The following is a 26318-nucleotide window of genomic DNA, read 5'->3' as shown; positions in this document are numbered from 1 at the left end:
GCAAAGCCACCTCAGTATTTCCACTAACCTTTGTATGTCCTTAAAATTGCAATGCTGATGCCAAGACTAACAGTAAACAACAGGTTAGGGACTGAGGCTTTTGGACCCTGGTTCAGCAAAGCACTTAAGCCTGTGCTTAAATCAAAATCCATTCTTATTCCCCAGATCCATTTTAAGTGTTTGTTTAAGGCAAAACACATGCTTAAGTTGAGTTTTGCTTGGCAAAATGCCTAAGCCCAGCACAGAGCAAGGGTCTTAAAATTAATTTCTGTTTGAGGGGAAGTCATTATTTTTAGACCACCTCTCAATGGCCACAACACTATCTTTTAGTCCCCAGACAGCTATTTTGAGGAGGGTATGTGCTAAGTCTAAACTTCTGGGTTCTGTGACAATCAGTGGCACAGAAAAGAGAAAGACCACTTGAAATACTTGGCTTGAGAGGGGCCTTTGGGGAAGCTCATTATAAGGAAGACACGAAAGAAGTTGTGATTATTCTGGGAGGTGGCTGCTGATACTGTGGGTGATCTTTTCACTGCACTGGCTGGAGAAGATTCACTTACAGGAGGTCAAGAATTTTAACTCAAAATGTTTTCAGGAGTTTTATATTTCCACAGGAAAATTCATTATTTCAGGGAAAATGTTTATGCTCTCTTCAAAAGTATAAAAAAATTGCCTGGAATGTGTTCATTTCCTTGGTTTTTTTTCCATGAAACACTTCTCTGATATACAATTATTAAAGGAAAATTCATGTAACAGAGTTTTATTTCTTATTCCTTGTAATACTACATTTCCTGTCTCATTAAGACAACTCTTACCATTGTTTCAATGACTTTGACATGGGAATTTATCAGGTAGAGCTGGCCTTTGCCACATCTGGAGGAGGAAGAGTTACATTTTCTAAGATTTTTTTTGAGGGATGCTCTATTACTTTCCCTTTAACACCCAGTCTTCATACAGAAGGTAGAAATAAAAAAGGTAGCTTGAAATACATTTTATTTCTCTGTGGGCTTAAAAATCTTTGACTTCTTACAGTCTTGTGGTAATGGCATGGATAAAACCTTACTCTGATTCCTGCTATGTCCTGATTTGTAGGACAGCTTTCTAACAGCAGGGAGAGTCAGGTAAGAGGACAGATTCCCCATGGAAATTTGGCACTGCTGTTATTTAAGAGCTGACTGGACAAGCACTTGAAGAAGAATAATTTAGATACTCTTAATCCACTCCTGCACAGGGTATCTCAATGACCTTTTAATGCCTGTTTAACCCTGTCCCATGGAAAAGTCTTTTCCTCTTCCAGAAGCTTCTGGATTATTTCCAGGCAGAAGACCCCTTTTAGCTCTATCACTTGACCACCACATTGCTTTACTAATCCACCTCCCTTGTTTTTTTCCACCTTGGAAAGTACAGTGAGTGCCTGGAGCTGTCACATACAACAGGGCAGTGTGGAACTCCAGTCAGGCCCACTTTTCTTCACCTCTGCCATGAACAGGTATTTCTTTCCTGTCAAAAGCCTGCACTTCCAATAAAAACATGTCCTGCCTTTCAGGACTAATGTTTTCATGGCTGATTCATGACTGATGGGGAGTTGCTAAATCCAGTAGCCCCACAGAGGTGAGGCTGCTGCAGCTCCACACCCCTGGATCCAGCAGACACATCCACAGATGTGTAAAATGTGTGTATCCACTGATGGTTCCAGTGGCCAGCTCAGACAGAAACACTCAGCACTCAGACAAACAGCAGCAGTGGCCTCATCCTGCCTCCTGCTCTGGCAGATCAGGGTGGAGGTCTGTGAGTGCAAAATATTTATAAAAATCATCACAGAATCAGAATGGTTTGGGTTGGAAGGGACCTTAAAGATCACCCAGTTCCAATCCTTTGCCATGGGCAGGGACACCTTCCTCTAGACCAGGTTGCTCAGAAGACCATCCAGCCTGCCTTACAAATATTATGGTCATTTCCAAATTTTAAAATTAAAATATACACTTCCAGGTAATACCATGCATGAAATCCAAGGGAATGGCCTTCAGTTATGGAAGAGACACTTGAACAGCAATTAAGATTGCAACTCTTACACAGTTAACCATTATGGGCTGAAATAAAAGTTGGATGAATTATTTTCCAGCCATATAAATCACTGAAGTTGTTCTATCCATCACGAAGGTAAGCCAACCATGTAATGAATTATACAATGTGTTATTTTCCTATGCATGTTGTTCCCATAGTTTGCTCTGTTGTTCAAAGTCTATTTGTATGAGGGGATTTTTTTTGCAAATACTTTTAAAATGATGAATAATCTTTCCTTACAAGACTAAAAATACATGCCAGCTATTATTGTATATTAAATCTGACAGCAGTTAAAGTGTTGGTATCTGAACTTATTTGACAGCATGTTCAAACAACTTTTACTAGGTATTCTTTACAGGATTAAATATTCTTAGATTTGTGCAATTTGTTCTATAACTCATGGAAGGAGAAGTAAAAGTGTTCTAGATAACAGACAACCAGTCTCATGAGCAGGAACAGCTTTCCTTGCAATCACTTTTTATTGGGAGCTAAACTTGGTCAAACTTTCATTGCAAATTCCTGCAAGGACCAATTCTGAATCCTGTGGAGCAAAATAAAGCTCAGCAGAAATTTCAGGTGCTCCAGTGGAACAGATCCCAAATGCTGGCAATTTTTCCATTACAAATGCATTTTATTCACAAGAAGTTGGCACTGGTTGTAGGCAGAGCAGGCCGGACCTTCACCTGCCCACCCAGGCAGTGACACACAAGTCCCCACAGTTTATCAGGATGTGGAGCTGATCCAGAGGTCTCTGCTCAGACTGTCCTGGATTTTGTGCACACCAGCACCAGGGAGCTGTTTGCTGTTACCAATGAGATTTCTTAGCATCAGGCACCACTTTGGCCTTGGTTTGAAGCGCCCTGCAGGAAGCAGTGACCTGGCCCAAGGGAGCTGCTTCTCTGCTGGTTCTGGCACAGCTTCCACACAGGATTTCCAGACACTGCAGCTTTTTGTCCTGAACGTTTGGTTGGTGAGTTTAGTATATCAGATTTGCAAAGTCAGTGAGTAACTGGCCCACAAATTATGAATGCAGCAGGAGAGCTTGGACTGAAGCACTGGGAGGTGGGCAGCCGGGGAAGAGCACAGGTACGACTGCACTGGTTTGGCACAGCACAGTGTACAGCACTGAAAGCTGAAATCAAGAACTCTGCAGGCAGAGAAGCTGTCTGAAGATGTGGGATTAGGAAGCAGCTTAGTGGTCCATCCATCCAGCATGGGCTGGCAAAGAAAGGTCAGTGCTGCACAACTTTCATTCCCGAAATTTATACCGGACCTGTAATGGTGCCATGGGTTGCTGTGTCCCCACCAAGTGTAAAGGGCTCTGAAGAAAGGAGAAATTCAGAAAAAACACATCAGTTAGTTTAGTTAATACAATTACCATTGTGCTTTAACATTAAGATACAAGCATCCTTGCATCTTCAGTCTTAAGAGAACCAATACCAAATACCAATAATTATTTTCTGGCTTTGCCGAAGCCATCGAGTAGGGCCTTCATGCTTAATTATTATTCCAGTCACTCTGTCAGGGTGACACATGAGTTCTCAAGAAACTCTCACAGTTTTGAATACTTTCAAAATGTTTAAATAATGAAGTGGCAATTGTGCCATTCTACCATAAGTGTAAAATCTTTCTGTTGCTCATTCAATCTTACCTAACCATTTACCTTCCACCCCTGAATATGGAGTGGAAGAGCACTACAAGTGTTACATCTGATTCCATATCTTTAAAGTATTAGTGATCTCATTCCATATTTACTGTTTTTGTGAGCAACAGGTATCAAATCTCTGGTAATGTTTAAGCAACGATGAGACAAAACTTTCTTGTAAGCACTTTGTTGTACAGGCAGTGCAGCCCCACTAACTGGAATTGCTGGAATTACTCTGGATTTTCTGAGTTAAAACAAAGATACATGTTTTATAATACTCCTCTCAAAATTGATGTAACCACAGTTGAGCATGGCTGTTCAGCTGAACCTGATGAATGAAGGGTATAAAGATGGAGAATGCTACACAAATGCATGGATCTCTTACCTCCTTTGGCACTGCATCCAAGAGCACAAATTCATACTTGTACAGGAACAGCACAACCAACAGCTGGATTTCCATGATTGCAAACCACCTGCACAAAAAGGGAGGAAAGCACTGGCCCTCCAGACTGACCATCACATGTGTGTTATTATCAGGTAAGAAACAGGGTGTCTGACACATTTTACACTCTGTGCTTTAGTTCTGCCTGAAAGTTTATCTTCCATAGGAAAACTGCTGTAGTTTGGGTTTGTTACTCAGCAAAGAACACGAATGTGGCAGCTGCCCCTTCTTTCTCCGGTGAAACACTGGACTGACAGTATCCCTCTGACACCTATTTTAAACCAGCTCCTTATCATTATGGATTTTTCCACTGTATAAACATTTATGTTCTCCTAACACTTGCTGACTTGAAATAACTTCCTAGGAGTGAGAAGGCAGTCAAACAGAAAAGGCCATATGACTAATTGTGCTATATAAAGTTATATAATACAGCTGGGAGCCTGGTGACATCAGAGAGCAGTGACAGTGGGAGTTATTATTTAATGCGTCAGCATTAGGATGCAGTAGGAGACCCAAGGGCACGGTTTCTTTTTTCTGTAACACTCTCCCAAAGTTCTTTGTTAGGCCAGAGAAGATTTTGGATAACTGCAGGTGAAATCCTCCATGCTATTGGTTTTTAAAGCTTATGTGTACAAGAGCTCTCTGCATTCACCAGTGTGCACCTATGTGAGGTCATGGGATTACTCACTTGCAGAGTTTAGACACAAGTCTTAAATACCCAGTTAAAATAGTAATATCACCTTGCTCTTGTACAGAGAAATGCTGGGAAACCTGGATAAAATAGCTATGGGGGAATTCACAGGGGAAGAGGCTACATGACTGCACATGGAGCTGGCCTGGCAGGTGTGAAGGGAAGCTAAAAAGCCTCACAAACCCAAGGTAACTCCTGCAGAGCCACCAGGCTCTGCCCATGGAGCCACCCTGGGCTCTGGAGTGAGATATCCTTGCTTCTTTCAGCACAGCTTCAGACCCAAATTATCCCTGTGATTTCACACTGCAATTACCTTGAGCTTTTGGTGGCCTTGGCTCAGGGGAATGGAGTGCAGAGATATTTTGATGGCTATTAGCCCAGCTCAGGTGGGATGTAGCCCAAACTCCAACCCTGCAGCACCATGCAAGGCTGGGTCCCTCCAGTCCCAGATCTGTTTGCACAGCAGGGCCCTGGACCCCAGTGCTTGAGGGACAACACACCCCTGCGAGACAAGCACAGCTACACAGGCACTAACCACCTGGTTCAACCAAAGTAGTCAAACTAGCATCAAATTTTTCTTTTAGGTAAAAAATATGGCACAGAAATGGCTTTTTGGGAGCTCTTCCCACATCAGTTTGGTAGAATATTGAACAGCTAAGTTATTTACTAGCTTTCAGTTTGATTAAATTAGCTTTTAATTTTATGCTGAACTTCTGCAATGGAGAAATTAAATGTTTCATACATTTCATTTATAAACCACAGTACTGAAATAAATAAAAATGCACCTTAAACTTTGAATAACATTGTTTCAATCAGTTGTATGAAGGAAATCTGCGACCTGGAATCCTTGATACAACCCTTGCTTTAATTTTTGGGTTTTTTCAAGATCATCACATTATTATTTTACAATTATTGCTGAAAAACCTGAAGGTGTGTGTTACCATGTGGACTGCCAAAGGGTCTGAAAGGGCTTTTTTGTTTCTCAGCAAGAACAAGATTCTCCATCTGTTGTCTGTGTAGATATGTTATACTTTGCTCTCTGAACAAAAACTTATTTGAAAGATGTTATCAGAGCCCAGAGAACAGCCTGAACAAAGATATAGGTCAGGATATATAAACAAGCAGCTTTCATTGTTTTGCAGCTTTCCCTCTACCTGCAGATGCCTCTTGTGAATTTTGCTGTTGCCCTTGCTGGGAATGAGGCTGTGCTCAGATTTAGCTCAGGAATGTGGTACAAGCCACCAAGGTACAGCAGTGAGTGAGCACTTCCCCCTGGCAAGCCCAAATGGCAAAAGCAGTTTTATTCATTTTGCTCATGACTTTAATGCCTTTACAAAGTTTATCTGGCACTCATGTTGAGCCTGCCATAGGCTGCAGATTCCAGAATGCAGATCCTCTGCAATACCCTCCAGATTCCTTGCTCCATATGGAACTCAAGGTAAAATGACTGGTCTAAAGGATTCTAAGGAGACTTTTGTCTCACAGGAGCTCAGGTTTTGAAAGCAGAGGATTGAGCACAGAGATGTTTGAACACAGGAACAAGGAGCAGCTGGCTCCCTGGGACTTTTTCCAGGAAGAGGGACAGCAGAGAAGACAGCAGAAGGAATGCAGGAAGTACCAAGGCTGGCATTGCTGGAGGAGTGAAGTGAGACAGGATCTGCTATTTAAGCCATTATACAATTCTGTGTGCCCTAATGCAAAGACCAGATTCAAACAGAGAGGAGGTTGAGATACCTGAAGATCAGCAGAGATGTCAATGGCACCACAGAGGATGGAAAGAGTCTCAGACCCAAGAAATGTTCTGTAGGCTTGTGCAGAACTGGTTTAAGACAACGTAAATAACTGTGTCTGTAAAATGGTGTGTTTCTCCCTTGACAAAAACAAACCTCAGCAGGGGCAAAGCCAGGCTGAATTTCCTCCCACCACTCCCTGGGTGGGTGGCAATATCCCTTGATACAATGATCTCAGATTCTGCCTGTTCACTGTGACTTCACCTGTCTTTTCCAGGAATGAAACCACTTTCAGATCAGTTTAAACAAGGTGCAAATGGTGCTGAACATTAGGAGACTGACAAAGAGCAAAGCAAACACGTTATCTCCAAGAGTAAGAGAAGCCCAGTTCAAGAGAGTTGTTCTCTGCAGGGTTTGGGAATAAATAAACTCCAGCTGTTTCACTGACCTTCCTGGACACTGATGCTTCCCTCCTCCGAATGCCACAAAGCTGTCCAAGAAAGCATTCTTCTCTAAATTTGCCTCTTTCCAACGATCCTGTGGGAAGAAACTTTTTTTTTTCCAAATCAGCCTTATATAAATAAAGCTTAACTTTATTTTTTCAAGCTAAAAATGACCTTGGACAGCTAATCCTCAATACAAAGTTGCACTAATACCATTTTTTTTTGCATTCAACCTGTTAGTATTAGAATCTGGATCCAAAAGTCAACAACTGAATCAGGGAAAGACATGAGGGTCCCATTTGAAACACATTTAGCTGTCTTAAAATGCTGGAGAAGTTTTCAAAATTACCCCTAAAGCAGTTTTCCTATACCTCCCCAATTCCTAAATCCTGCATCTTGAGCTATTAAAATGCAACCTTCTCTTTTTAATGTATCTACAAATGCAAATGTTCAACCAGTACTGAGAGAAGCCTCAGCCACAAAATTGTGTCATGACACACAAATAGCTCACATACATCTTGCACAAAAAAAACATTTCTAAGACACTCTGCACAGACAAATGTAAGGTCTATGAGCTTTAACTGGTGTAAGCCAGTGTGTGAGAACATGAAAGATTCTCCACAAAAAATAGCTTGTCTGTACCCAAAGGGATCCCTGCTCCATCCTAAATTGCTTTGAGAGGAAAGAGACTACACAAGGAACACGGCAATATTGGCTGAAGTTCTGGTGGGTGACACTGAGAGAAGCAAATCTCATGACTGCTGGGTGACAAACTGTACCAGCCTTCACAAACTCAGTGCTACTCTGCCAAGTAACACCCTGTCAAGCTTCTGGTGGTGAACTCCTCTGATGAAGCTGTCCCAGAGAAGACATCATCTTGCACTTATCTATTTTAGGGTGTTTTTTTCAGCTAGGGCTGATTAGAGATTTCTGAGGAAGAAACCTGTAAGCATCAAAATCCAATAAAGAAGAAAAAATATCTCTGTGGTGATGAAGCAAGGTCATACATTTGGAATGACAATGTCCAAGGGGCACTCATCTCTTCCTCTTGAAAAAAAAGGGAGAGTTTCTAAAAAACAAGCTCACTTGCTCTTTAGAAATAAAGTTACTAAAAAAATAAGCTGCTGCATCAGAGTTTCAGATTTCAAAGAAGCAGGAATTGTTAAAAGGGATTTCAAATCAGGAAGAGTTTGCTAGAAGGGAAGTTTTGTTTAAATTACTTCTTGATGTATTTCTATAAAAAAGACAAACTGTTCTATATTGGATGGTGCTAAAAAGAGCAGTTACAAGCCTGCCCACACAGCCACCTGCAGTGGAATAATAATCAAGAAACTAGATTAACTACTGAATTAGCAGAGATAATACCTACGATAAATCATCCACCAGGGAGAGGAGAATATTTGGAATCACAGAATTGGTTGGGTTGGAAAAGATCTCTAAGATCATCAAGTCCAGCATTAACCCAGCACTGCCAATCCACCACTAAACCACATCCCCAGCTGCCACACCTACACATCCCCTCCAGGGATGGTGACCATTTTCCTGGGCAGCCTGTTCAATGCCTGACAGTGCTTTCAGTCATGAAATTTTTCCGAATATCCAATGTAAATCTCCCCTGGCACAATTTGAGGCTGGTTCCTCTCATCCTATCAGCTCTTACTTAAGAGAAAAGACTGAGCCCCACCTGGCTGCCAGCTCCTTTCAGGGAGTTACAGAGAGTGATAAGATCAGGATCAAAGTGATACTAAAGTAGTACCGTATTACCTGCAACATGTCACTGAATTTAAAAGAGTTTTTTATTCCTACAGGCTCCACAGGCTCCTCTTTTATGTCTCTGTGTTCAAGGACATTCTCCAGCCAGATTTAAGCACATTTGTCCATATGCTTTTATTGTAAAAGAAGTAAAGGGAAGAAAAGGCAGCAAAATATCCACACTAAGAGCGACAACTTACAGGTTTGAACATTTCTGGGTCAGGAAAATATTTTGGATTCCGGTGCAACCAATATGGTGACAACATCAGCATGTCACCTGCAGGGATGGTGAAATTCTGAAAAGAGAAAAATCTCTAAGAAAAGAACTAAAAATTTCACAAAATAGTCTCTCCTTGGTAGTTCTCTTCCATCAGCAGAAGATCCTAAGAAAAGACAAGTGAAGGTGATAAAGCCATAGTGGCCATATTACGTGTCTGAAGTTTCTTCTTGCTGCTGCTATTTTTTTCCATAAAATCTAAACAATGGGGAAGTTGGAAAGACTATTTGTGTTCTAATTTGGGGTTTTTTTAGATATCAAAAGATCAGAAGCATTATTTCTGTCTTTCCTGCTTCTTGATTTATCATGTGAGCTGTTTTCTTTTTTCTAAATATTTTGTTATATACTTCCTTCAATGCAAAGAAATTCAAAGAAAGCCTTCTATGACAGTAGATAGATTATACTGATAATTTGATCAGTAATCTTAAATAGTCATGAGCACTGATTCCTTAAGAGTGTGGGTTTTTTCCCACACATTTCTGTGCCAGATTCCTGAATGCTGACACCTCCCTTCTGAATGGTAGCGAAGAGGACAAAAAGGAGTCTTATCAGTAACTAAAATGTAGTTCCTTCTACTATACTTGTTGTGTCTGATTCCTCTTTTATATGCCATCAGTATCTGTAGTTCAATTCAATCTTAAATCAATTCAAAATTGAAGGCAAGACTGTGAGCCAGACAATCCAAACCACTCATAAATTAATGATGACGAATAAATCTATTAAAAAGAATATATATGTGAGGCTGGGGAGTATCTCTATCACTGTAATTTTACCCAGATCTATTGGGAGGATCCTTTCCAGACAAATCACACAGCATCCTCTGGGGGGAAAAAAAAGCCCCACAACCAAACCTCACCTTAATTCTAATTGGGTTTATGACTTTCTTGGTGATTGCACCTGGAGACCTCAGCCGTATGGCTTCCAAAGTGCACCATTTAATGAAAGGGATCTTCTTCAGGTCTTCCTCAGAGACTTCCAGTTTGTCTTTACCTGTTATGGCATGAGAAAGAAGACTCCATGTAAAAATTACATTTCATAGTTGCTTTGATACAGGCTGGCATGTCTTGCTTTAGGACTGTGGGTGAAATACTTCAAGACTTCAAGGCATTGTTTACACACAACAATTGTCAATATATTTCAAAGTAAATAAACAGACCCAAATCAGTAAAATTTAAGAAAAGGCATTGGACATAATTCAAAAACTCTAAGATAGGTGTAGATATGGTGTTAGAAGGGGCCAAACAAAGCCATGTTGGAAATTAGAAGTCTTAAGAGTTTTTCTTTTTTGTGCTTTCATAGGATACTGCATGGGAATCTCAGGGACTGTAGGCACCAAGACAAGAAGCCATGGCTGAGCTCTTGGGCTCTGTTAACATTAGAAAATGAAACAAGGCCAGGAAAAAGGCTTCAGGAATTTTCTTTACTGGTTAATTACTGACATGTTTTTTTATACAGTTTTGACCCACGTCAACAAAGTCTTCTGTGAAAGTTTAACTCTGGTCCCAGGGACTGCATATGGGAACGACTGCTCCCAATAGGTGACTGCTTTTGGAGGGAAACAGGTTACTCATGGGGGGTGAACCATGCTGGGAAAATTCTGCCTCTATTGACAGAAAAGAGAACAGTTTCTGGTCTGTTTTTTATCATGAATAGCTATAACTCTGGTGAACAGCACACCATGAAAAGCACCTGAACTGAAAGACCTCACCTATTAGGTGCCTGGAAAAAGCACAAGACTGGGAAATACTAATCTAAGTTTAAGTGATAGGAATGAAGAAACAAACACATAGTGTTCTTTTCCTGCTTCCTTCTGCTAACATCAGAGGTGTTTTTGCTTAAAAATATGTCTTGAACATATACTGAGTAAAGACCTGAGAGCTGGACTCTATGCTGTCAGTAGAACCCTTAAGTGGAACACTCTTTGTTCCCAGCCACTGACCAAGTGTGCCCTGTGCTGGGCCAACACAGGATAAATCACTTCCAGCTTCCAGAAGGACAAAATCACATTTATTACCTGCTTTGCCAAAAACAGAAGCCAGGTCTTCCATGACTTTCTTGTAAATGGCAGGATTAGAGAGTATGAAAGCAAGGGTCCAAAATGCAACCTAAACAGAGATGGAAATCCTTGAATTGAGGGACACGGAGCAGAATGACAATATCTTTTTAGCAAATCACAGAGGCAGGTGAAAACATTTGGACTTTTTTTGTATGTGCCTGCTGTGGTTGAGATGCGTGGGGAGCTGTGCTTCCTGGGTAAATCCATATCTAAGGGCTCAGCTCCTGGGAGATTATGTCTAGTCATCTGCTGTGTACTTATCTTCAGTGAACATTATATAGCTTTGGCCTTGAGCTTTGAAACACAGAATCCTTTATTTTCAAATAACTAGGTGTTAAATTAACTACTAAATCATCGTGCATGATTAGTTTTAGCTGCAGGAATGAAAGAAAAATAAATTCATACTAGCATTTGCAGAAATTAGGTTAAATAATTTGCAGGGCATTGTCATAGTGAGTCACACTAAAATGGGCAGGAAAAGTTTTAATTAACAGCAAAACAAGGAGTAGTATATCCCCTTTAGAAATAATTTGCTAACTGATTATGCAATGAAGTTGAAAATCAAGAAATTTAGGAAAGGAGAAAATCCTCTTAAGCAGGATGAAACCAGAAGGACTGGCAGCAATGCCAGGAGTCTCTCTCCTCTTGCTGAGCTAGCAGGAGGTGCAGCCTGCACACAGATCTGGTCGTGGGCCATCTGTGCTGGTGAGGGATGAAACTCTGACTGTTATTTCCCAAACAGACTGACATGGATGCAGCCCTCACCCTGCAAAGCAAATCTTGTAGCTTAGATTTCCTGTACAGCAGTTGGACACTGTGGCTTCACTCCATGGGCTAAGAAGGGATAACTGAATTGTTTCAGATAAAAGGGTTTAAAGTGCTTGTAAAAAATGCCCTTGGAAGGTGAAAGGCCTTTTCTTTCGTCATTCCATTCCCCAGAACAGTGGTTGTTACTATTCTGAGAAACAGAAAAATATCTGTATGTCTATTTACAGCTGAATATTACAGAAGTAAGTGTTGTGGAAGGAATGTCAGTTATCCTGATAACAGACAGCAGGCTATGCCTCCCACTTACACCAACACGTGAATCCACAGAAACCTCACTGAAATGGATGAATTTCCCCTAGGCTAAACTGCAGTAATATCCAATCTCCAAAAAACATAGATATATCCGTTAGGGGAACATACAAAAATAACTCACTATCATGTTTTTCTAAATCACATCTGTAATGGACATAACTGTGCTGGAAAGAGCTTAGTAGTCATGGTAAATAAAGGATGTTTTTGCTGCTATGGATTTTTCATCTGAGAAATTCCTATAAATGTCTTTGGTCAGCCTAAGCTGTCTTAGATATATTGGGCTTGTTAGCATACTTATATCAGTGTCATTAATCCAGCAAATCCTTTTCTAACACAGACAAAACGTAACAGCTCTAGAATCAAACTATTGCTTTTCTTCCACTGGCATTTGTACAGCAGATCTCCCAAAAATGAAAGAGAAAAAAATCACTTGAGGGTTTACACACAGATGAAGTTACTCTATATTATGCTTTTGATATTCTTTACAATTGGTAACATCAAAAAAACTGAAATAGTTTTTTCTATAATACAGCCACAGTGCTTCAAAACAGAGTTAAATGCTCTTCACAGCTTAAGAGTGTGATCTTAATAGCTGTGAGGCTTATGTTCCTGAAATGTTATGACAGGGGACAACATAATTTAGGAAAAATACAAGAAGAGCTTTTCTTGTCATTGCTTCTGTGACATTGCAGCCTGGGTATATTTGTAGTGATGCATGTGGGCGTGATAATCCCTTCTTTGGAATCCATGGAGTGTGTGTGACCTCTGCTTCAAAGCCTTTCCTTCCCAAATCCAGGCTTTGGAGCAGGAGAGAGAGAAGGTGTTTCTGCAGCTGATGTACTTACAGGCACAGCGTTTGCTTGGGCAGCCCAGAGCATCAGGAGGCCATAATTGGGAGCTAGATGTTTTCCCTGCAAGTTATCCAGGAGATGTTGCAGAAGTGTCTGTTAAAGATAAAGAAAATAATCTGTATTTCCAAGAATGTATTAAAATGTAGTTTGGGGAAGGGCTTACTAGAGTTCAAGGACTAGCTTCTCAAAGAGAAGGAATGTTAGTTATGGCTTTTTTGGAAGGCACAATATAGAGATAACAGCTATTAAGAGAAAGTGATACTCACATAGGCAGAGGGCAAGGAGAACTCAGTGCACCACATTAATTCCTCCTGAATACTTTCACTGCTCTCCATTTCCTTAAAGTTCTAGAGGATTAGGTTCCCTCACTCCCCATTGTTGCTTGTATGTGGAAGAAAGGAAAAACAAAATCTCTATTCTAATCCCTTCTCTACACCTCTGCTTTAAAGAACCTCAAGATGGGAATGAGCCAGTTGAACGAATGAAAGTGTAGAAAATGTTCTCTCTGTTCATGCCAAAAAGGTGCTTGTTATAAAGATATGGTCTGACACATCAGCAACCTCCCTAGTTTCAGGCACCTTGTTGGTGACCTGAGCAGTGACTTCAATGGGCTAATATTTGAAACTATAGGAACTGTGTAATGTTCCAGGATCAGCTTTTGTTTATAGTATTTCCTTGAATGCAGTGCAACCATGCACTTGAGGCAAACTTCCTGCCTACTTTTCAGAGGGGAAAAGGCTGATCTTGAATAAAAAATGGCTGATTTTTTTCCAAATTGCCATCCAATCTAAGACACCAAGTTTGTGCTTCCTGCACCTTCTTACCTCCCACCAGCTCCTCTCCAGCTTTCTCTTTCTTTCTGTTGATCTGGTTTATTTTACTAAATAAATCGCAGTATGTAAAGCTTTTAAGTATGAATAAAACCTGTTTTATTTAATGATCTGTCCTACAACCATTTGGTAGATCAAAATTCCCATGCCAGTCTGCCGTCACTTTTGTCAGCCCTATCGGCAGAATTCCTGCCAGAGCTCAGGAGAATAACCAGGGGAACAACTTATCTCAGCTTTGACACAATCAATATTTAGGGTACTTGGCTCCCAAGCCAGTAATCTGCTATTTTCTACCAGTCTGGCTGTTGAAGGATCTGCTCACTCTGCACCAGGGTTTATAAATAGCACATGTAAGGTTTTGAAGTTTCACAGCACGGTGCCCTCAGTGGAACAACTGAAGGGTCTTTCTCTCACCTCTTTCAAGTGCCCTCTGCAGCGTGGTACTGCAGGCTGGGGATGGGTCATAGCTCTGACCCCTTGCCTTAAAATTCCCCAGGGGAAGATGTTAGTTCTCGGAATTGCTTGAAATGAACTAAATGGAGGAACAGGAGTCAAAGTTATGGGTCTGTCCTGCTGCAGGTGACAGCAATACAGGAACATTTGGGTATAGCTATAAAAGCTGACATATTTGACTTATTTCTTCCAGTTCTGAAGTAATTCCTGCTCTCCATTGCTTCAGTCAGAATATACAACAGAGTCATCTTATTTCCTAGCCTCGGATGTTTACCTTGGATGCAGTCTCTGAAGGGTTGGTCCTTTCAGCATCCAACACTACTTTCTCAAATAATTTTAGAAGCCATTTTTTGGATTTAGACCAGCTCCTGTAAAGAAAAGCAACAAACAAGAAGCACTTAACTGAGGCAGCAGAAACCACCATTTCCTTCCATGAGAAGCCCTCCTTGGGTTGTTTTCCAAAAGCCCCTGGGCAGCAGTCAGCTGATGAACAGCCAATGTCAGTCTGACTGACAGAAGTGATGACTGGCATGAGGAACAGCATGTCCAAGGCCTTCACCTTGGCCTGATCTCCTCTTGCAGACAGCACCTGGGACTGCAACTCTCCTACAATTTCATACCTTTTTTATTACAGGTTTTCAATGTAGATTTGGACAGACTCCTTAGACCAACCTTTTAAAGAATGATCCTCTTGAAGAAAATCAAGGCCATTTTTTAAAAGCATCTTCAATTCTTTCAATTTTCTTGAAGGTATTTTGAGGTTCTAAAGGTGCAATGATGGCCCTGAGAGCACTGACAGTGTCTGGAAGCCCCTCCTCAGGGTTTAGGTGTTTCTACCCAAGGTCAATTCCGTGACAATGCAGACATGTAGCCTGGCATTGGTACTGGGAAAACAGCTGAGGTGTGGAGAAGAGCAGAGAGACACCTCATTGGAGGCCCCCTGAACTTGTGACTCACATTTAGGCTCAGCCCTTTGCTCTTTACCCCATTCTGCTGCTACCTGACAGGTCCAAGCTGGCCTCTGCTCACCTAAGCCAGGTTATTTCTGCTTTATACCAGGAAAATGCACAAGACAAGCTCAGAACTTTTTTGAAGCATTCACCTAAAAGCCTGCTTCACCTGAGGGCACACCATCAATAAAAACTGGGCATCATCCTCCAGGGGAAATGTCTCCCATGGCTGACACTGCAGCAAGATAAATGTCTGTAGTGGGTACACCACAATCATCATCTCTACCCCTTTACCTCAGGAAGCACTCAGGCATCTGAGAAGCATATTCAAAGTCCTCATCATACTTCTGAAAATGCTCTTCAAACTCCTTGATTTCACTTGGACTGGTTGGGCAGATGCCCTTCCCAAACAGGGTGTTCACCACCGCTGGATACATGACATGCCTGCAAGGACAAGATGCTCAAGACTTAGGGGCCACAGGGAAGCTGCTGCAGCAGTTTTAGAGCAGGATTCAGCACTTGGATTGCCTGCCCTGGAAGCTGTGGGACTCACCAGTATGGAAGGGCTGGCACAAGGCTCACACCTCAGCCCCACACTCATTTCAGATTTTAAAGAGAGTCAGGAGATTCACAGACCTCAGGCTGGTCTTCTACACATGGCTGAACTTCACCAGCTAGGGTGTGGTCACTTGAGTAGGAGCAGAAAGGCTCTGGCCACCGAGGTCCCCTTCTCCCCATTAACCACCACCCTCATTTCAGTTTGACCCACATGAACCTTCGGGACATTGCACAAAACCCTCTGGACCAAACATCCTGAAACATCCTTCCTCTGGCTGCAGCTTTCCTGGGCAGATAATGCTTTTTTTTTTTGGTTCTTTTCATCTCACTCTTTCATGCTTGCTCTTCTGTTATCCTGCAAACTCTGAGCTCCTTCCTCAGACTCTTCTCCTGTACTCCAGGAAACTCTTGTGCAGCCTTTGCTGTGCCCAGATGCTGCTAAATGAGTATTTCAGGGAATAGTGCTCACTTTTCTGACTTTCTGATAATTAGGAAGAGGGGGCCATCTGGTGGCTCTATGGATTTCATTTTGAGACAGCTAAATAACAATCCTACAGAATGTTGCATTCCAATACTTTTACTTTGCTTTGTTTAGCAAAGCAGAACTGATCACCCCCTAGGAGATTTCAAAGCCCCTCTCCCCCACATTTTTCCCCAGTTAATCCAAATTGCAGTAACTGCAGTGAGAGGTGCCAAGTGATTTAACTGCACTAAGAGCTGTATCTTGTTGTATTATGCAGGAAAAGGCAGCAAGAGACAATCAGAATGTGAGGTGTTAGAAACAGGTCCAATCCAAAGGCAGTACCTGTCCCCATCCCTGGGAGACTTCAAGGCCAGGCTGGATGGGGCTCTGAGTGACCTGCTCTATGGAAGGTGTCCCTGCCCATGGCAGGGGATGGAATAAGAGGATCTTTAAGGTTCCTTCCAACCCAAACCATTCTATGATTCCATTAATATTCAGCTTGTAATACAGATGGACAGACAAGATACAGGTATTGTCCCAGATAATCAGGAAGAAGAAGGAGTTAAAAGCTTTGTTGCTGTCACATGAAACAATTTTTTTTTTATAATGCTTTTTTTTTTTGGTTCTTTTCATCTCACTCTTTCATGCTTGCTCTTCTGTTATCCTGCAAACTCTGAGCTCCTTCCTCAGACTCTTCTCCTGTACTCCAGGAAACTCTTGTGCAGCCTTTGCTGTGCCCAGATGCTGCTAAATGAGTATTTCAGGGAATAGTGCTCACTTTTCTGACTTTCTGATAATTAGGAAGAGGGGGCCATCTGGTGGCTCTATGGATTTCATTTTAAGACAGCTAAATAACAATCCTTCAGAATGTTGCATTCCAATACTTTTACTTTGCTTTGTTTAGCAAAGCAGAACTGATCACCCCCTAGGAGATTTCAAAGCCCCTCTCCCCCACATTTTTCCCCAGTTAATCCAAATTGCAGTAACTGCAGTGAGAGGTGCCAAGTGATTTAACTGCACTAAGAGCTGTATCTTGTTGTATTATGCAGGAAAAGGCAGCAAGAGACAATCAGAATGTGAGGTGTTAGAAACAGGTCCAATCCAAAGGCAGTATCTGTCCCCATCCCTGGGAGACTTCAAGGCCAGGCTGGATGGGGCTCTGAGTGACCTGCTCTATGGAAGGTGTCCCTGCCCATGGCAGGGGATGGAATAAGAGGATCTTTAAGGTTCCTTCCAACCCAAACCATTCTATGATTCCATTAATATTCAGCTTGTAATACAGATGGACAGACAAGATACAGGTATTGTCCCAGATAATCAGGAAGAAGAAGGAGTTAAAAGCTTTGTTGCTGTCACATGAAACAATTTTTTTTTTAATGTGAAGTTCTGGCAGCCAAGTCAGTTGCAGAGGGTCTTAGTTAAGCTTCAAGCTAAGCTTGGCTCAAACATGGAAATTTCTCAACTGCAGAGGATTAAGCATTTTTTCTAAGTTCTTTATAAATAATGTGAAGCTTTTATCCCATCTTTTGGGAAACAGGGTTTGTTGGAACATGTTGTGTTTTCTTTTTTCTTCCAAACAGACAGCTCAGATGCTTCTTCTAACTGGGAGAAACACCTTTACATGAAACCCTGTCCACCTTGTGAACCACCTGAAACCATGGAGCTGTGATGAGCATCCTGACAAAACTTTTGTAAGACTTTTGAGGCCCAGCTGCTTTACAGAAATATTTCCCTTCCATGTAGGACACCCCTGAGTTAGAGATGTGCTGCAAAACTCCCTTACCTTACCAGGTCATTGAGGTCACCCTTGCCCTCTGTGCCCAGGTGAGCCATGTGCTCATGGAGCTCCTTACACAAAGTGCCTGAGAACATGTGCAGGTTACTGGGACTCATCTTCCCCTTCATCATGCTGTAGAGGTTACCATGGTTCTGATAAAATGCTTCTGCAGGAACAGAGACTAAATACAAAATGAAACAGAAACGCTCTGGAAAGTAGATTTTTCACTGAAAGATAGAGTGAACAATTTTACACTTAACTTTTGACTCTTGACTCTTTTGACTTTAATTTAAATGCCTTAACCCTCATTTTCCTAAAGTACAATTCCCTGGAAGCTTCCTTGTACCATGTAAAGATTTTGGTAATGACTCTGCTTCTCCCAGTCTGTGTAACATCTTCCTGCCTCGTGAAGCTTCAGTGCCAGAATCAACAATCCAGAGATTTCCCCCCAGTGGGGTGTAGAGAGATATGCAGGCACACCACAAAACTGAATGAAGTGAAAAAAAAACCAGTTTGTGTCTCCATGCTATAGAATTACATCCTCATAAACACCTCATCCTTTTCTAATGACTGTTGTACTACTGTGTAGCAACTAATTATTGCTGCAAGCTAACTGGGAGAAACACGTTTTCCAAGGAAGTGACAGGATTACCTACAATTGCTCTTAACAAGGTACATGCAGGTGAGGAGTCCAGCCACAGCAAAGGACCTGATCTCAAACTGGGGTTGCTGGGTGGTAAAAGTAACAACATTCCCTGGATCAGAAACTTCTGATTCCTTGAGACTGAATCCAAATCCCTGGTTTACAGTACTGGGTCATCATGGAGAAATTGAATTTCACCATTTCACAGCAAGGTCATGGATTAGAATTAAGCATTTAAGGCATGACCAAAAAGCCAACAGGCTTTTGGTTGGGATTTAATGTTCCTGGGTAACTAGATTTGGTTTCCTTTTACAAAGAGACCGGTCTCAGTTACCTGCATTCTTGACAGCTTGCTGTACTGCCTGTTCAAAATTTAAGTCTTCAGATTTAAAAAATGCTTCAGTTCCTTCTTCCTCAGTCACAAAAGTGAACCGTTTTCCCAGAGCAAATATTGTGAACACAGGTCCATGCTGGAACAAACAAAGATTTCCTGTCAGTACACTGCTAACACATTTTGCAGGAACCCCAGCACGACTTCAGTGCTGCTGAGAGGTCAGGAGGGAGGACCTGGTCATTCCTGCTCTCTGCACACCTTGGCTCAGAACTGCACAAAGATGAACATGAATCAGACCAAAATTTGCAGGCTTATGACCAGAAGGGAATGTGGTATGTGCCTGACCTCCTGCAGAGTGGAAGAGATTTCTGCTCTTAAATTAACACTTTATATCTGAATTACATTGCAGTTCAAACAATACAACCTACATGGATTTAGAGAACCCAAGGGATGGATTATCTACTGCATCCTTTGGCTGCCACAGCAAAGTACCAATACTGTAAATATCCTTAATCCTATTATTTCAGTCTACACTGTTTTAGCAAAAAGTCCACCCTCCTGCATATTTTTAATATTTCAGGTTCCTTTCCTTTTACCTTACCTTTCCTTTCCTTTCCTTTCCCTTTCTCCTAATACCAATGATTTCTTTCTTGTAGAGATTAATATCAAAATAGCTAACAATCTTTGAGCAGAAAAGATTGACTGATGCTCAGGAAAGGTTTTTGATGCCATAAATCATTATTTCATCTTCCCTTAATCTAATATCCTAGAGCCCTCTTGAAACTTCCACCAATAGGTATTAAATTCTGAGTTCCTACATTTTTAAAATGATCCCTGATATTTGCAAATACTCTAAAATAGAAAACAAATGTGTAATATCTTCTGTCAGATGTAGGCATAAAAAGATCATTCTAACTTGCTCACATTGTTTATGCCATTGACTTTAACCATTTCTTTTGCTGTTGGTGTCTGTAGTGTAAATCCTGCTTCATCAAAAGCTCTTTGAAGCCAAGGAGAAGATTCCTCCTGGTATGAGCTGAATTTTGATTGTGACCTTCAACTGCAAATTATCAAAGAAAGAATGACAGTTCACACTCTCTGGTGATAATAAATAAAATACTGTTTTAATAACAAGTGTTCCAGGCCAGATTGGATGAGGCTTTGAGCAGCTGTCCACTGGAATTTGTTCCTGCCCATGGCAGGAGGTGGAACAAGATGAGCTTTAAGGTCCATTCCAACACAGACCAATCTGTGATTCTATGACTCTACAATAGCTACATTTTTAAGATTGCTTTTTGATGTCCATGTCCTCATCATCAGTCTGGATAAAAATCAGTGAATTTGTACCATGCTTAAAAATTAGATTTTGAAAATTTTAAATTAACATTAAAATGTACTTAAACTAATTTTAAAATAAAATTAAATTAAATTTGAACTAATAGCAACCTGCAACAACACTTAATTATTCAATTAAGGTCACACTCAATTAAAGATTGGAACACTATATTTTAGGTGATTACATGTGAGCAAGATGTCTGAGCTCCCATAATAGACAACAGAAATCAAGTCTGTGCAGTCAGGGGATCCTAAACCCCAAATCACCAGACCATCTCCTGCACTCCTGTTCTTGGAGGGAGCTGAGCTGCCCTTGGACTCCACTGACAGCACTGACTACGTGTCCAGTGACCATCCTGGTAACCTGCAAACACCCACACAACAATCTGGGTTTGAATCTCATCCAACTTCCTGCAATCTATTTAGAATCATTAAAACTAGATCAATATTTAACAAAACTGAAATAAGCAGGCTCCATAGATGACCTTCTCCAGAATAAGAGCCTCACGGAGCAACACTGTCATGGCAGATATTCAAACAGATCTTTCAGAAAGCAGAATTTTGTGTCCAAATAGATATGACATTTGATAAATGCAAAGCAAAATTAAACTACTAAGAAAGGTTTGAAATCAAACTAATAAAGGCAATCTGCCTCCCCAACAATAGAGACTTTTCCAAGCATGCCAGATGCAGGAAGTCTCCCAGTGTGCTGCTGAGCCTGATAAACACTCAAGGTGTAAGGAAACAGAGTGGGGAGGAACCTGAGTTAGGGATTACATCAGTGTAAAACAAATCCCACCTTGGAGCCTTTCACTGAGAGTGATGGACTGAGACCTTGTTCTGAAGGAAGTATTGAGCAGAATAGACTTAAACAAGTTCTAGGTAAAACAGCCATAAATATTTCAATTCAGAACTCTTGAGGAATTAAAATAAGAAGTTGCAGAACTCCCTGCAGTGATCTGTTAAATCATCCTCAGCAACAGGAAGATGGACAGGCAAACGTGGTGCCAGAAAGACCACAGAGTCCAGAAGCCTCAGAGTCATTTTGGTACTCAAAAAATTACAGTAAGCATTATTAAGGATTGAATTAGTAGTGGATAAATAGGATGTACTGCAAAAGAGCCCAGTATAGCTTTTAGGGAGACATAAGGTTGTGTTGTGTTAGAAGTATTTTCTAATTCATTCTTTGGAAGAAGAACTAAAAGTTTACTCATGATCTGGAGTTGAGAGTCTAAAAAATGAGAAGACCTAGAAATGTCACAGAAGAAGGCTTAGAATAATGACACTCTGAAATTACTCCAAGATCTATTATGCAAGTGCTAATAAATGGCTTCAAACTGTAAGCAAGTAGGTTTGCACTGGATATTTGGGAGAAATTCTCTACTGTGAGGGTGGTGAGGCCCTGGCACAGGTTGCCCAGAGAAGCTGTGGATGCCCCATCCCTGGAATTGTTCAAGAGCAGGCTGGATGGGGCTCTGAGCAACCTGGGATAGTGGAAGGTGTCCCTGTCATGGCAGAGGGGCTGGAATGAGATGATCTTTAAGGTTCCTTCCAACCCGAATCATTAATCTGGAGCTCTTATCTTGCTAGGAAAGGTGAGGAAAAAGGACAAGAAACATCTAAACCCATTCTGTGCCTGCATCTTTAATTTGTGTTTCTGCCAGTTCCATCTCAGCAGGATATTCTGAGCTAGTCAAAGTCAAAGGGATGCACAACATGCATGAATATTTCAATAAAAGGAGATTAAGTGAACTTAGATCCCAGGAAAAGAGGAAAAGATAATCATTATTCTCAGTTCCTCATAATGTAAAAGCTAATGGGTTTGAGATTAGGAGTTAGATGGTTCAAAACCAGACAGAATACCTGATTCATATGGGTCATGATTAAATTAAGGATTCACTGCTGTACATTGCTGGGAAGCCACATTTATACACAGGGTAACAAAAGAGATTAGGTCAAGCATATAGATGCAAATTCCAGCCTAGCAAATCCCTAAACCAGGAGCTGGGAAGAAAAAGCTGGAGGCTACATACTCTCACCTGGGTGTGCCCCTTACACCCTGTTACTGAGCATCTCCTAATGGCTGCTGTCCCAGACAGACAGCTGAATAACCAGGCTGTTCATCTGTCAAAATGTGTAATTACACTGATGTTACACTGCAATAAAATCAGCTGCGGGGATGAGCTGTGGGGCAGTTCTGCACTTGTGTTATGGGAAGGTACCAACGGAGTGCAGGCTCTGCGGCCAACACTGCAGCCACGTTACTGCTCTGAAACAGCTTTTAAGGACACTTCAGAACATAGAGAGATATAGAAAGAAAAAAAAAAGTCCTTTTAGGATTTATTGCTTTCACTCATAAAAGCTAATTTTTTTCCAAAGATTGGGAAACACTTCAGTGCCACAGTAAGAGACAGATTCAAGCCTAAGGAAAGTAACACTCCAGAGAAATAAAAACTTCAGAAGGATGTTCTCCAAAATCCTAATGGAAATCAGGGAAATAGTAATATTTCCCAGGGTTCCTCCCCAGGGAACAACCACTCTCAGCTGAGACAGCTGCATTGCACCAAGAGCTCTGCTGGGAGCTGGGGGCACTGGGTGTGCACACACACAGAGTCAATGCCATGTCCCTTCTCTAGCTCAAGGACTGCAGCATTTTGGTCTTCTGCACCTGGGAGCAGTCACAGACCTTCAGTGACTGAGCTGGAAATGCTCCACCAGAAGCCTTCTCCCTCCAGTGATGGATGTCCCTTGCAGAGTAACCCAGTGAGCCTCACCCAGCCACACACAGAAAGGCCAACAGTCCTGGGACACGGCACCTTGTCCCAGTTCAACACTCTCTCTGAGAGGGATGTATGGATCCCACAGGTCCCTACAACAGTGCAGAGCAATCTCCTGGGTTTAAATGAATTTTTCCTGTTTGCTTAATTAGCAAACTGAGGAGAATAATTTGAATTTCCTTACTAACTCTTACCGTGTTTGCCAGGCCAGGTGGGGAGCCATACCCTTTGAAGGCCTCATTAAGCAGCTCACCCTGTATTTCATGTGGCATGGTGGCCCTGGTTATTTCCTGTCCATTCCAGACTGCTGCAAAACTTCTCTCACCAGGCAGCTTTAGGAGGAAGAGGTGGTATCTTTTATTAGACAAGAGATTAAATATTTTATTAGAGCAGGGGAACTTTCTTTTCTTAGTCCCAGTGATGACACAAGGGGGAAAGGAGACAATTCTTCCAGCCCACGTGTTCTTCCGTGGGAGGAAAATAGAAGCAGCAAACTCCAAGCAAAGGGCAGGCTGGAAGCAGTGGAACTTTACTGCGTTACCCAGGACTTGAGAGAAAAAACAGTGAAGGATAGACACAAAAGGAATTAGGGAAGAAAGTAATTAAGAAAAAAGGGAATTAAGAAAGACATGAGTGTCACTTCGACAGTCTGAAGGATTAATCCAGAGGAGGAATTGCAAGAGTCTCCCCTGAAGATAATGCCCTTGCAGAGATGAGGAGGTTTCACACTGCCCAAAGCCTATTTCTGTAACACCTTTTACGAGGGCAGCAGATACTAAGGACACTTAACCTTGTTCTGGCAGTATTAAGGAGCCTGGAATTATTGCAGATGTATTTTGAAAGCCCTGTAGTGCCTGTTAATGACCCCTTTGGCAGCAGCACGTGTTTTGTTTGGCTGTACTCTCCAACAGTGCCTACTCTTTTAAAAGGGAGCAGGCAGGAAAAGACTTATTTTTCCTGGCCTCAGCACAGCATGCCAGTGTGGGAGGCGGGAAGGGAGGGAGGCTTTCAGTGCCTGAGGAGGGTTTAAGGAGAGGAAGGGGACAAGAAGCAAGTGGCCTTCCTCAGAGGCAGGGAGACTGTCAGGTGATGGTGCTGCAGGCAGCTGGCCAGCTGGGAGGGATGGATGGTCCCAGGGGGACCACAGGAACAGGTCAGAAGGAGCTGCTAGACTAAGAGTCAAAGGAAAAGCCCTACCAGCAACCACACAGTAAAGGAAAAGATGTAAGAAAGCCTTCTCTTCCTTCTTTGCTTTGAGTTTTCAGCCATTGAAAATGGTTCTTGTTCTAGTTTCTGTCCCAACAAAACCAGAGGTTTATAAAGTCCTTCAGGTGTTCCTGGAGTGTGCAGATGTGTCAGCAGCTGCCACAGCATCAACCTCGAGCCCAGAGGGTCTCCAGGCAAATGAACACCAGAATTAATTAACCCAGAGCCAATGAGTGTGCATTTGCACAGATGAAAGCTACAGGAAAGACACAGTAATATTAAATTAAAACCGGCCTGTCAAGCACAGAGAAGCCAAGAAACTCCAGTTCATACCTCTGAGCTTACCCCATGATGTACCCAGTGTGCTTTAATACAAGATTGACAGCTCTTGTTGTTCTCAAAGATCAGATTTAATCCTCTGCTTTAACACCATGAGTTTATAACAATACAAAAAGAAACACAAATATGAAATCTAGCAGTTCAAAATGAGAAAGCAAATTTTAAACATCCAGTATTTATTGATGTGGGTTTTTTGGGTTTTTTTTCAAATTTTAGGATGTTACAGTGGTTTCATTTTTAGCTACTTTTTGCAAGTAGTGGGGCTGTGTGATTCTTCAGCATGGAATACTGAAGGCTGATGACACTGTAGTAGCAGGTGATATAATCCCTGAATGAAAATGGGAAACTGGGGTTTATGTCAGTTATTATTAAATATCTAGAAATTAAGAATTTGATCTCTTTCTATCCGACAGACACAGAAAAAGAAATTCAAGTCCAAGGGGTAAATCCTGACCCACATGTTTAGTTAAGATTTTTAGGACAGAAAATTTTATCTGCCAAGCACGTCTGTGTGTTGCTTGAATGCTGAGGGACACCAGCTGGTGCTCAGAAATCTCACCTAACTTTAGGCATGCAAGTAAGTAGTTTCCTGGTCCCAGCACTTGGCACAGAGCTTTCCACATTACCTGAAACCAAAATTAACACACAGCCAGACTGCAAAAGCAAAACGGCAGAGCTCCAAACAGGATGATCACAGCACAGAGATCATGCCTCGATCAGATCCACAACTCACCAATGCTGGTGCCACTAAGCCGATTCTTCACCATTTAAATGCTCCTGACGTTATAAAACGTGACAGGAAAGGGCAAAACTGAAGGCAGAAGTTTCTGGTTGCCTTTCCCCTTGCAGGCAGCCACCCTGAGCACGCACCCGAGCAGGCAGGCCAGCACACGCATTACCTTCTTTCTGGCTTGCTCTATAAACTCCAGAGGAGCTTTCCCGAACTGAAACGCAGCTCCAAACCAAGGGATCCAGCTCCTGATGCAGGGAGGGGAGCTCGGGTTTCTCAGCTGAAACAAAAGAGCCTTGACAATGAGGAGTCCCAGGAGCGCTGCCAAGAGCAGAGCGAGATCCATTTTGCCCGTCCGCCGCCCGTCCCGGCGCCGGGCGCTGCTCCGCCTGCCGCAGCCCCGGCATGGCCGCGCTGGCCGCGCTCCGAGCGCCTCCGCCGAGGCCTCTGCGAGCGGCGCTGCCAGCCGAGCGCTGCCACGGGCACGGCATCAAAGCCCTGAGCAGCACAGGGCACAGGCCCTTGCTCTGGAAAAGGCAGAGCCAGTTCTGCTCTGGGCTGGGATGAGGACCAACTCTGCTGCTTGCAAAAGCTAGATTTGCTGTGGCAAAGCCTTGGACTTTGCGCCAGTTGCTGGAAGGCCACCCGGGCAGCCAGGGACACCGGTAAAGCAGTGCAGAGCCTTCTTCGGTTTAAAAAATACACTTTTTTTTTTCCAATATTGAGATTAGAAAGCAAAGAACCTGTGATTTGCAGACATTTAGCTTTCAGCAAGTCAGAGACAGCAAGAAACTTCTGCAGGCATCACCTGAAGCAGAAACCTTAAGAAAGGTGTCTCTCACCTGTCTGAGATACTTCATTAAAGGCTGGATGTGTCCAGTGTCTGAGGAGC

At 42.2% G+C, this 26318-nt stretch overlaps 1 protein-coding gene across 4 annotated transcripts; it reads right to left on the bottom strand.

The window, feature by feature from the left end:
* Nucleotides 1-781: 781 nt before the first annotated feature.
* Nucleotides 782-25839, bottom strand: LOC121360840 (24-hydroxycholesterol 7-alpha-hydroxylase). 4 transcript variants are annotated; one of them, XM_041480954.1, is made up of 12 exons: nucleotides 25596-25839; nucleotides 19040-19175; nucleotides 18069-18243; nucleotides 15559-15708; nucleotides 14589-14682; nucleotides 13026-13124; nucleotides 11059-11149; nucleotides 9901-10034; nucleotides 8968-9063; nucleotides 7021-7109; nucleotides 4095-4218; nucleotides 782-3385 (listed from the first exon to the last, which is right to left on the bottom strand). In XM_041480954.1, exons 1-12 carry the CDS (start codon nucleotides 25770-25772, stop codon nucleotides 3314-3316), a joined length of 1437 nt encoding a protein of 478 aa, XP_041336888.1. In that variant the 5' UTR covers nucleotides 25773-25839; the 3' UTR covers nucleotides 782-3313. The 4 variants fall into 4 exon arrangements, with proteins under 4 accessions (XP_041336888.1, XP_041336890.1, XP_041336889.1 ...); XM_041480956.1 differs by having other exon boundaries at nucleotides 4095-4182; XM_041480955.1 differs by having other exon boundaries at nucleotides 18069-18228.
* Nucleotides 25840-26318: the final 479 nt, after the last annotated feature.

Source organism: Pyrgilauda ruficollis, unplaced genomic scaffold (assembly GCF_017590135.1).
Source record: "Pyrgilauda ruficollis isolate IOZ18807 unplaced genomic scaffold, ASM1759013v1 scaffold54, whole genome shotgun sequence".
Classification (NCBI taxonomy): domain Eukaryota; kingdom Metazoa; phylum Chordata; class Aves; order Passeriformes; family Passeridae; genus Pyrgilauda; species Pyrgilauda ruficollis.
The sequence above is the reverse complement of the archived record's forward strand: the minus strand, read 5'-3'. Positions and strand labels throughout refer to the sequence as shown.

What these genes read in the sequence shown, in the direction of transcription:
- LOC121360840 (XM_041480954.1), bottom strand. Translation starts at nt 25,772, where the DNA reads ATGGATCTCGCTCTGCTCTTGGCAGCGCTCCTGGGACTCCTCATTGTC. An exon ending in CTTCAGAGACTGCATCCAAG is followed by an intron (nt 13,125 to 14,588) that starts GTAAACATCCGA and finishes TATCTTTAACAG; the next exon opens with ACACTTCTGCAACATCTCCT. An exon ending in TTCTGTTTTTGGCAAAGCAG is followed by an intron (nt 10,035 to 11,058) that starts GTAATAAATGTG and finishes ATGCCATAACAG; the next exon opens with GTAAAGACAAACTGGAAGTC.